The sequence below is a fragment of the Dunckerocampus dactyliophorus genome, chromosome 16 (assembly GCF_027744805.1).
Source record: "Dunckerocampus dactyliophorus isolate RoL2022-P2 chromosome 16, RoL_Ddac_1.1, whole genome shotgun sequence".
Taxonomy (NCBI): domain Eukaryota; kingdom Metazoa; phylum Chordata; class Actinopteri; order Syngnathiformes; family Syngnathidae; genus Dunckerocampus; species Dunckerocampus dactyliophorus.
Window position 1 is genome coordinate 4694372 of NC_072834.1, and position 10881 is coordinate 4705252.

Consider the following 10881-nt stretch of genomic DNA (forward strand, 5'->3'; position numbering starts at 1 on the left):
AATGTCATTAAGTAGTCCTACATTTTATAATTGAGTCCAATTAAAAACAACCAGTAAGGGTTACAAGTTTTATTCAAGGCAATCAACATGCATATTATTAAAAAAAAAAAAAAAAACAGTGCCTCCCTTTCAGTCATTCATGTTGCAAACAAAGAAACAAACCTGAACCCCATTTTAACAATACAATTACACTCTTTAGCATGATGGTGCTACAAGAGGGCTACTTTTTTCGTAGACATAGCAAGTTTGCTTGTGATGGAATGTTTAGTCAACTTCCTCAATGGTTGGGCCAGAGGATCCACCACCAGGGGCAGCACCACCGGCACCAGGGAATCCACCTGGCATGCCTTCTGGCATACCACCTGGCATGCCTCCAGCACTCTGGTACAGCTTGGTGATGATGGGGTTGCACACCTTCTCCAGTTCCTTCTGTTGGTGCTCATATTCATCCTTCTCAGCAGTCTGAAAAAAAATAAAAATAATTGTCACATGCATTGCAATCCTCATGCAAGTATCAATTGAAGAATTAGCACTTACCTGGTTCTTGTCAAGCCAGCTGATAACCTCATTGCATTTGTCCAATATATTTTTCTTGTCTTCATCACTAATTTTGCCAGCGAGCTTTTCATCATCCACTGTTGACTTCATGTTGAAAGCGTACGATTCCAGGCCATTCTTAGCGGACACCTTGTCACGCTGGACATCATCCTCCTCCTTGTACTTCTCCGCTTCCCGAACCATGCGCTCAATATCATCCTTACTGAGACGTCCTTAAAAAGGGAGGGGGAGGGACTGATGTTAGCCTGTGCTTTTGTGACTTATTGGAAGTGTTCCTATATTAAAGCCATACCCTTGTCATTTGTGATGGTAATCTTGTTCTCTTTGCCCGTGCTCTTGTCGACTGCAGAGACATTCATGATGCCGTTAGCATCAATATCGAATGTCACCTCAATCTGAGGCACACCACGAGGGGCTGGAGGGATGCCAGTCAGCTCAAACTTTCCCAACAAGTTATTGTCTTTGGTCATGGCACGTTCACCTTCATATACCTAAGAGTTTAAAAGCACCATTAACACGTTTGCATTGCCGCAACTAATTTTTACAAAAATGTCAACATTTCGCTCAGACATCCAAGGAAGGACAAAACCCATCTTTGGTCTTGCAACCTCTGGTGGAAACTACGAATGGCTGGAATAAAAATCATCACGGCGGAATTTGAAAAGATTTTAGCTTTAAAAAAAAAGTGACTGACCTGAATGAGCACACCTGGCTGGTTGTCCGAGTAAGTGGTGAAGGTTTGAGTCTGCTTGGTAGGAATGGTGGTGTTACGCTTGATCAGGACAGTCATGACACCTCCCGCTGTCTCAATGCCCAGAGAAAGAGGGGTGACATCCAGAAGCAGCAAGTCCTGAACATTCTCAGACTTGTCACCTGACAGGATGGCAGCCTGGACAGCTGTGAACATAAAAAAAAAAAAAAAAAAGTTCTTAAACTGTCCCAAAATTGAATGTGAATCTCATTTAAGTGATGACTTACCAGCACCATAGGCAACAGCTTCATCTGGGTTGATGCTCTTGTTCAGCTCTTTGCCATTGAAAAAGTCCTGGAGCAGCTTTTGGATCTTGGGGATACGAGTAGAGCCACCAACCAAGACAATATCATGAATCAGCCCTTTGTCCATTTTGGCGTCACGGAGTGATTTCTCCACTGGGTCCAAGGTGCCGCGGAAGAGGTCAGCGTTGAGCTCCTCAAAGCGAGCTCGAGTGATGGAGGTGTAGAAATCAACTCCCTCGTACAGAGAGTCGATTTCAATGCTGGCCTGAGTGCTGGAAGACAGGGTGCGCTTCGCCCTCTCGCACGCTGTGCGGAGACGTCGGACAGCTCTCTTGTTGTCGCTGATGTCTTTCTTGTACTTGCGCTTGAACTCTGCGATGAAGTGGTTCACCATGCGGTTGTCGAAATCTTCTCCACCAAGGTGAGTATCACCAGCGGTCGACTTGACCTCAAAGATTCCATCTTCAATCGTCAAAATAGACACGTCGAAGGTGCCCCCACCAAGGTCAAAGATGAGCACATTCCTCTCGGCCCCAACCTGAAAATAACATTGAGCAATGAAACATACCACCCACTGTATGACACATAAGCCAGCCTCCAAGAACTTACTTTTTTGTCCAACCCATAAGCAATAGCAGCTGCAGTTGGTTCATTGATGATACGCAAAACATTGAGACCAGAGATGGTACCAGCATCCTTTGTGGCCTGACGCTGGGAGTCGTTGAAGTAGGCAGGTACCGTAATTACAGCATTGTGGACAGACTGTTGCGATGAAAAACCTCATGAGCTTCAACTCAAAATAAATGTTACGTTATACAAAACCTTACTTTTCCAAGATAAGCTTCTGCAATCTCCTTCATCTTTGTCAACACCATTGAAGAGATCTCCTCTGGGTAGAAGGATTTCGTTTCACCCTTGTATTCAACTTGGACCTTGGGGCGAGTGTTGTCGTCAACCACAATAAATGGCCAGTGTTTCATGTCAGACTGTACAACAGAGTCATCAAATCTCCTGCCAATCAATCGCTTGGCATCTGTAATAAGAAGTGGGGGGGGACTCAGTCAAAACTTATAGCGCACTATAAGCAACCACGTACACAGAAAAGACCGTTTTGATAAGGTTAGTTTAATAAAATGACATGGTATACACCTGTTCTTTAAGTATGGTATCCTTAAATTATATGTTGTGATCCAGGTGAAGGCCTAATGTAATGAAGCATACTTACCAAAGACTGTATTGGTTGGATTCATTGCAACCTGGTTCTTAGCTGCATCACCAATCAGCCTCTCAGTATCTGTGAAGGCCACATAGCTCGGTGTTGTTCTGTTGCCCTGGTCATTGGCAATAATTTCAACCTTCCCATGTTGAAAGACTCCAACACAGGAGTAGGTGGTCCCGAGATCAATACCAACTGCTGGTCCTTTAGACATGTTTTGTTCCCTTGTGGTTTCCCTGTAAAATAAATGCAAACGATTTTAAATCATTTCAAATTAACACCTTTCATAGAGTTTGAAAACCGATTACCAATGCCCTCAAATGAATTGGCTACATTTACATTATAAAATAAGGGAAATGTCTGGGGAAAAAAAAAATGACAAATTGAAGGGGGAGGAACAGGAAATGCTTTTATTTTGAAGGCTTAACTTTACCAGCTACAGATCATATTGCACCACTGTTGCAAGTGGACCGGCAGCTGTGCTGCTCTGGTAGAACCATAGAGGTTTTCTAAGAAAATGTTTATATTAAAGTAAAAGTACGGTAAACAATAAAACGCGGGAGTGCGCAGGGAAAAATAGGGCAGTTTTATGGTGGAAAGGGGAGGGTTGCCAAGTCAGCATAGGTTTTTAAAACAATACACAAGCTTATTCATGTTCTTATATTTGACTGCTATTTTCTATCTTAAAATGTATTTTTAAAAGGGTTTAAAAAGTACCTAATAACGTTCCATTTTGAAAAATTACACCAAGTTTCATTGCACATCCACAATGAGAACCAGGAACAAAATGGTGACCAGGCCGCTCAAGCCCTGTCCACTCTTAGCATGGCGCTATTTAGCAACATGTAGAAGTCTTCTATGTTTGCCCTTAATAAAAGCACCCGCATCATTCAAAAATATCCTTTAAAAAAGGCTCATCCCCAATTGTAGATACGATAAGGGTATACTTTTGGCCCAATTCCGCTAATGTAAAAAACGGAAGTGAGTCGTTAGCTTGGCTCCGTTCGAGAATGTTCCATGTCTCGAAACACCCCCACCACCCCACCCCGTTAATCGCTGCTCATTCCGTAATGGTTAGACTTTATATCCCATATTGGGGATAATGCTAAGTCAATTTGTCTTTAACTACACATATTTCCAGCCCTCTATATAACAACTCAATACACAAGAGTTGAGAAATTTACTCGGATTTATAGAAGCATATTTGACATAGGTGAACAAAAATGTGACATTAAGCAAGCAGAATTGTGACGCATTACAAAACTGTAATACCGTGAATTCACATCCATCCATGACTTACCGAAGCAGTGAATCTGATACAATTTTACAAGGTCGTGATGAGGAACTGGAGAGGTTGCTTCTCCTAGCTGACGGAAGAAGGGAAAGGACAGGACTTACGCACGGGCCGTTATATATTATGGGCAAAGCAACCAATCAGACGCGACGTTTTCGATGCGTCCTCAACATACAGCCAATGGCTATCTTGTGACGTCAAAATGAGAGTGACCGCTTCCTATGTGATGTTCTTTGTCATCGAACGTACAACCGCGTGGCTTTAAACAATGGCCCTTAAGGGCAATCTTATTATGCGAAACAATAAGTCATTTTGTATAACTTTATTCCCATGATATTTTGATTACCATAGTATGAAAACTTTTTCTCCAACCTAACTTTTGAAGAATGACAACTGTGTTTGGCATAATATTATGACCTTTAAAAATAACACATATGTGTGTGTGTCTACATTTCATCTCCACGCTACTAAAATTACATTATTTTTCATCATAATGTTACGAGTTTATTCTTGTAAAATGGCTACTTTTTTCTTGTTAGAATTAGACTTTTCTTTTAATATATGTGCTTTATTCCTGTAAAATTACTGCTGATTTTCAAGTTTTGCTGTAGTTTCTTGTGTTTTTTTTTTTACATTGTTCATTTTTAGAATTTGCCTTGGGCCATGAATGGCCTATGGGCCACACTTTGGACACCACACCCCTGATTTAGACACTAATTTAGTAATTTATGCCAGTTTATGTATTCTGCCTTTAATTGTTGTGATGGCACTATAGACCAGCGATTCTCACCTGGTGGGTCACGACCCAAAAGTGGGTTGCAGACCCATTGTCGGTGGGTCGCGGGTCTTTGTCTGGGCAAAAAAAAAACAAAAATAATCTTGAGTTTTTAGGTTGAATGTGTAACCTGAAAGAATGAAAATGTTCATTAAGCTTGTTTTGTGCTGCTAATTTGCACTACCTCGAATGTAAACTGCACTCTTTTCATTAAATATGTTTGAGTCTGCATGTGTCGCTTGCCATTGAACGATGACGGTGGGTCCTGCAGCCAAACTGCTATAGACAAATATACAATGCAAATATCCATAATTAAGTATGAAATATTCAAAGTATGCATGTTTTAGCAAAAAAACACATTGCAACATGTAAACAATTTATTTGAGAACTTTCAGGTCCATATTATGATGTTAATTCATCATTACTGTGTTTTCTACTGCTTATCCTGTTGAGGGTCACATGTGGGCTGACTGACTGTGGGTGAAAGGCAGGGTCCCGTGTTTATTTTCAGTGTACACGCTATGCATGGGACAGTACAATACACTACACTGTAATATACTTGTCATCAGTCAATAACAAAAGCTGTGCTGATTCCGTTGCTGAAGCAGGCGACTGTGTGGGCCATGGTTAAAGCTCTGTCTCCTTCATGTCACATTGGGCCGAAGTCTGTTCTGGGAGTGAAGAGGCCTCACATTTGGCCGAAACGTGTTCTGGGGGGGAAGAGGCCTGCTCCGTTCTCTCAACAGTCACCTCAACTGCAGGTCCTCTTGAAGGCATGTTTGTTTTTTCAACAGCATATTGTGTAAAAGCTGTGCTGAAGAGCCCTGAGAGGGTGAGATAAATTTCAATATGTAGTCTGAGCCCTTACATTTCTTGACATGATGAAGGCTGCCAGTGAGCATTCCATTCTTCAATTAATAAAGCAAACACAAGCAAGAAATGTTCACTATTGTAATGGGTTGGAAGCACAAATGCCAATAAATACGGTATAAATCTTGAGTACCTCTTCGATTCTGACCCTGGGATGCCTCCTCTTGTCTTGATTTTGATTTACCACTCTCTTCTGAAGGATCTGAGTCTTCATTTTCTGTGACAACATTATCAAAATTTAACTTTCGATATATTTCACAACAATTTAACAATGAAAAATTTTAAAAAAGCGCAGTTGAGATGTGCGAGTCATGAACGAGATGTTAAAGCATTCCAGTTTTTTACTGAATCGTTATTCTCGGGTACTTGTCTCCGTTAACCTGCGTGGACAAAGACTCACGTTTCACTGACTCACAGGTAGACAAAGACTCACAGGTGCTCGACGAAGACTCGAGTTTCACCGACTCACGGGTGCTCGGCAAATACTCGAGTTTCACTGATTCTCAGGTTGACAAAACTTAACTCACGGGTTGACGAAGACATGGGTTTGACTGACTCAAGGGTGGTTAACAAAGATGCAGCTTGTTGTGCATGAGCGAGTTTCTGCACATGCGCTCTGTGGCAGGTGACTCGAGTGAAAAGAGTACCCGATTCAGTTCAGAAGAACTCAAGTCAAAAGTTTCCCACCACTAATGCGCAGTAAGATAGGAAATATTATTTTTGCAACGTTTTTGAGCAGATCGCAAATAGGTGCGTAGAGTTCCTGTTACCTAAATAAAAACAGCCTCTGTAGATTTAATACGTAAGCACTTACCTTTTTCCCAGAGGACATGTGCTCTTCGTAACTTCAGGACTAAAAAAACGACCACTGCCAGAAGACCAAGAATTAGGCACGTCACCAAGAAGACCAGTAATGGTGAAGTTTGTCTATTTCCTGTATGCATATCTGGGTGACTGGAGTCCACTAGGAACACAAAGAATGCAGTGTAAGCTCAGTAAAAAGTAGACGGTTTACCCTGCAACGACGTGATCTTACTTGTTTGTATTGTTACAGGGCGCCAGAGAGGTCTTTTGTTCTTTATGTAATTATGAAAAAAGATCACATTCTATCCAAATAGAATGATGTGTTTCCATATGTCAGGAGATGGTGTCGGGCTAGAATTGCAAAATAATAGTATGCAATAATGGTACAGTGATACCTGGTATGCTTGTTGCATTCCATACGGTTGGATCTTTTGTTGTGGTTGAGCCTGGTGCTGCCAAAACAAGTGGGAAAAAAGATGACCTGAAATGTGATTTTATGTAAGTGTTCTTTCGTTTTAGGGCTTCCGTAATAGATGCTGAGTAGCCGTGCCATTCGTTCATTTTCTACCCCTTTATCCTGCTGCTGCCAATGTCAACTGACTTTGGGCAAGGGTCGGCGTCACCAATCTGACAGGGCACAAATAAATAACTTTCACTCGCATTCACACCTGCTGGCAATTTAGAGTCTGTAAGAAACTTCACATGAAAGAATCTTTCGGACTGTGGGAGGAAACCCGAGCACCCGAAGAAAGAAAACCCACACAATCACTGGGGGAGAACGTGCCAACTCAGAGAAGACTGGGCCGAGATTGTAATCCAGAGGCAGATGTGCTAAACACACCACCGCCGTGCTGCCGACGGGAGGGTTGACAGGTGTGGAGTGTGAACAGTGTGTCAGCTATGATAGCTTCCCGCTCCCTTCAACCCTGAACAGGATAAGCGGTAGAAAATATCGTATGATATTTTTCAATTTGTTGGAATACTATTTTTTATAACCATACCTATGATAGCACACTTGCGAGGTACTTACAGTTTTGGCCAATTTTGACAAAGTCCATCAGTTGTTGGAAATGCAGAAAGGGATGGCGAACGATGCATTTCACTGTAACTCTGGAATCTACTGACTGAAACTGCACCATATCCATGGAAACATACTTTTTACCCACATGTCCAACTTGGGTATTACCTGTGGAATAAAACAGGAGTTATGACTTTCTAATGGTGTTCAAAACCAGATCCATCACAAATATGAATGCCTTTGACTCCTTTTACGGATAAGAAGGTGTGCCTTTGTGATACAGTGCGATGCCATAAATCGATGGCAGCTGAGGCCTTTTTGATCAAATTAACTTGCTGCAATCTTTTAAAGCACTGTATATTTTTAGGATTTGCAATGCAAACTTTATTTCTGACATTAGTATTTATCTTGCCTGTGAATATTCTCTTTCATCCAGGTCATTGTACTCTGAGGCCACTGTTTCAATCTCATCAATCTCCAAACCCGAACAATCCAGTTGCGATTGATTCAATGTCCCGAGAGTACAATTTGTTTCCTAATATTTTGTCAACTTACCCAGAAATTCAGGTCCATAATCCACTTTCCAAGAAATCTGAGGAGGATAATGGTTCCCCTCAGCAGCACAACGTACAACAAATTTCCCTTCGTGTTTTGTTACTCTCATTTTGGGTACACCTTCCAGGGGATCAGCAACAGATGACAAGTTATGAGGACATCCTGTTATAATTGCTACAACAATAGCAATTGTTAGACCCACCTAACACTGTCAACTCCACTTTCTTTTCTATTATGTGACGGCCATACTGGGAGCATGTGTAGTTGCCCCCGTCTTTGAAGGAGACATTGGAAATACTGATGGTGAATTCCGACTCGGTCAGGTTGCTTATGCTGTAACGCGGGTCCTTTAAAGCTGAAATTGAAACAAATCCTGTAGGTTATACTACTAGTAACAGTCAAATGTGCTATATTTACCCTTATTGCGATTGAAGAACATAACATATCCAGCAGGGTTCTTCCAGTCCACATGGTGCTTATGTGCATTTGTGATGGGACAGGCTAAGCTCACAGTCTGACCCTTCCTCACAGTCACTCGTTGCCAAACTGCAAGCGAAACTGCATTGACAAACACAAGAGTGATTTCCCTGCACCTTTATTTAGAACACTGCTCTCTGTGCATGTCATCAAAAATCATTTTAAAATGTTTTCCTCTGAAAATAGTTGCTAATAACCTATAAATACGTGATTATACAGGTAAACATACAACATACATGTACCACTGTTAAAATAATCTGTATTAATATAACAGATATTAATACAGATTATAATATTAATATAATATAATAATATATAATATAATATTAATATAATATAATCTGTCTTTATGCTTCACCTTTTAATGTTTTTTCATCAAGTGTTGAGATTTCGCACTTAATTTGGCGGTCTGTGAACGCACCACCGGTGCTGCGCGACGCAAAAGTCCAACTTATATGTAACAATCCGGCCTCAAAACTTGCATACTCAGGCATATTTAGGGCGTTGACCTGGTTTGCCTATTTAGCATTTAGCTTGTTAGCCTCCGTCGCTAGTGAACAACGGCAACTGAAGAGAGAGGTTACAGGAGCTGAATCTAATGTAATAATTACAACAGTCACGGTTATTGCAACTGTTGATCCAAAATGGGAGGAGAACGTCAATGTCGAGCCAGCAGGATGGTTTGGAGGGGTGTGAGCGAGCTGTGTGTTCGAAATGGATTTTTATAGGCGTATCAGCTACTCTGGGATTTTCGGCATTCGCAAATGTATAATGGAAAAATACTCCAGTACATTTCAGTGTACTGGTGTTAGATAATGATCGAAGGCAGCGCTCTGTCAACCTCCCTGTGCCTCTCACAGGAAATAATGTGGTTAGAGCTTTCATTATGAAAGAGAAAGTACAGAAAGTGACTCTTAAATAGACAGGGGGCTTTTGTTCATATTCTTTCCGGGGGGGTTGAGTGACAGCTGTTTTAAATGCTTGTCTCGATATGCCAAAAGTGAGTAAAACCATCATCACTTAACTCCTAAAAGCGTTTATATCAACAACAAAGTGAGGAAAACAGACGCCACAAATAATCAAATTATGCATTGTGTACATTCTATGGGCATAATTCAACCACACGTATTAATCCTGAAAAAATACATTGCAGTACTGTATATCATAAAATACCTCGCTGATTGAAGTATTTCTGTGTAAGAGCCCATATGCCAGTATCAATAGTAAAGGTCTCACCCTGTATTAATAGCATGAAGATGTCAAGCTTCAGCATCACCTCCATTGCTGTCACTCGGTCACAGCGCTGAACACTGACATGTTTCCTCTTGGCTCGATCTATTTGTGCAACAGTGGGGGGCATTCCGTGACATCACAGAAGTGTGGTTTCCACCGTGGTGACCAACGTGTCATTTTCCCCAGCTCTTGTGACGAATGACCTCACTTGAGAAAGCAACACCCAACATCAGCGTGACCTTAAGATGCAGGTGATAATGCTAAATGCTAACTGCAGGATGCTTCGAGATACACTTAACGCTAACTGTGTTAAAGTGTGTCACTTATTGGAATCATCAGAACCAAAAGCTACAAAAGATTGAATTTATTTACCTCGGGGTGTGTCTGAACAACACCACATTTAGTTGTATTCATACTGTAGTTAAAACAACAGGGCGCTGCAATGATCAATCAATAAACATCAAAGCAAACAGTTACTCTAAAATCTACTTGTAATGAGTATTTACCCAATCAGTACATTATTATTTCCCTCCAACGCGCTACGACATTTAGACATTTATATGTTTAACTACTATGCTTGAGAGTGACAACATCTTGATGAATAAAAGTGAGAAAAGTTTTTCTTGAAGTCGTTATTAAAAAAAAAAGATTCTAGGGACCGTAAAAAATGTCGACCAAGTTACCTCATCAGAACTTAATCTGCTTGTTGCATAATATCTCGCATATTTTTGCAAGGAAGACGGTCAACAAAGACTGTATTCTTCTGCACAAGAACGTACTACGTTTTTTCCCACATCGGCCCCAATTCTGCCTGCGGCCGTTGGCTTTGTCAAGAAAATGGGTCGTCTTGGGGAGCAGGGCACACCCTTTCAAAGAAAACCTTCAACAATTGTCACCTGAACTCAAAATACTTCCAGATCGCCTCCAGTAACCCTGAGACTAGATACAAACAATAGACTGAAGATGAGCTTACGTGTGGAGTTGATTTTTTTCATTCAATATTTCAATAAGATGCTACTAATTTCTCAATTTCTGTTGTTGTTTTTTACTCCAACTCTTTCAACTTTCTTCTTGTAAATTCTTTT

At 41.1% G+C, this 10881-nt stretch overlaps 2 protein-coding genes and 1 non-coding gene across 4 annotated transcripts; all 3 read right to left on the bottom strand.

Annotated features, from left to right (window-relative positions):
- Positions 1–54: 54 nt before the first annotated feature.
- hspa8 (heat shock protein 8) lies at positions 55–4196 on the bottom strand. Its single transcript, XM_054754914.1, has 9 exons — positions 4071–4196; positions 2780–3006; positions 2382–2587; positions 2164–2316; positions 1537–2092; positions 1253–1455; positions 851–1049; positions 538–770; positions 55–462 (listed from the first exon to the last, which is right to left on the bottom strand). The coding sequence occupies exons 2-9, from the start codon at positions 2982–2984 to the stop codon at positions 265–267; spliced, it is 1953 nt and encodes a 650-aa protein (XP_054610889.1). The 5' UTR covers positions 2985–3006; positions 4071–4196; the 3' UTR covers positions 55–264.
- LOC129169607 (small nucleolar RNA SNORD14) lies at positions 1119–1212 on the bottom strand. The gene has a single exon (XR_008566452.1). It is a non-coding gene; the product is annotated as a small nucleolar RNA SNORD14 (small nucleolar RNA).
- A 1085-nt stretch (positions 4197–5281) lies between the features above and the next one.
- LOC129169000 (cytotoxic and regulatory T-cell molecule) lies at positions 5282–9897 on the bottom strand. Of its 2 annotated transcripts, none has more exons than XM_054754917.1 (9): positions 9800–9897; positions 8504–8644; positions 8289–8441; positions 8087–8206; positions 7544–7699; positions 6909–6965; positions 6524–6673; positions 5843–5926; positions 5282–5663 (listed from the first exon to the last, which is right to left on the bottom strand). In XM_054754917.1, exons 1-9 carry the CDS (start codon positions 9843–9845, stop codon positions 5467–5469), a joined length of 1104 nt encoding a protein of 367 aa, XP_054610892.1. In that variant the 5' UTR covers positions 9846–9897; the 3' UTR covers positions 5282–5466. The 2 variants fall into 2 exon arrangements, with proteins under 2 accessions (XP_054610892.1, XP_054610891.1); XM_054754916.1 differs by having other exon boundaries at positions 8289–8459.
- Positions 9898–10881: the final 984 nt, after the last annotated feature.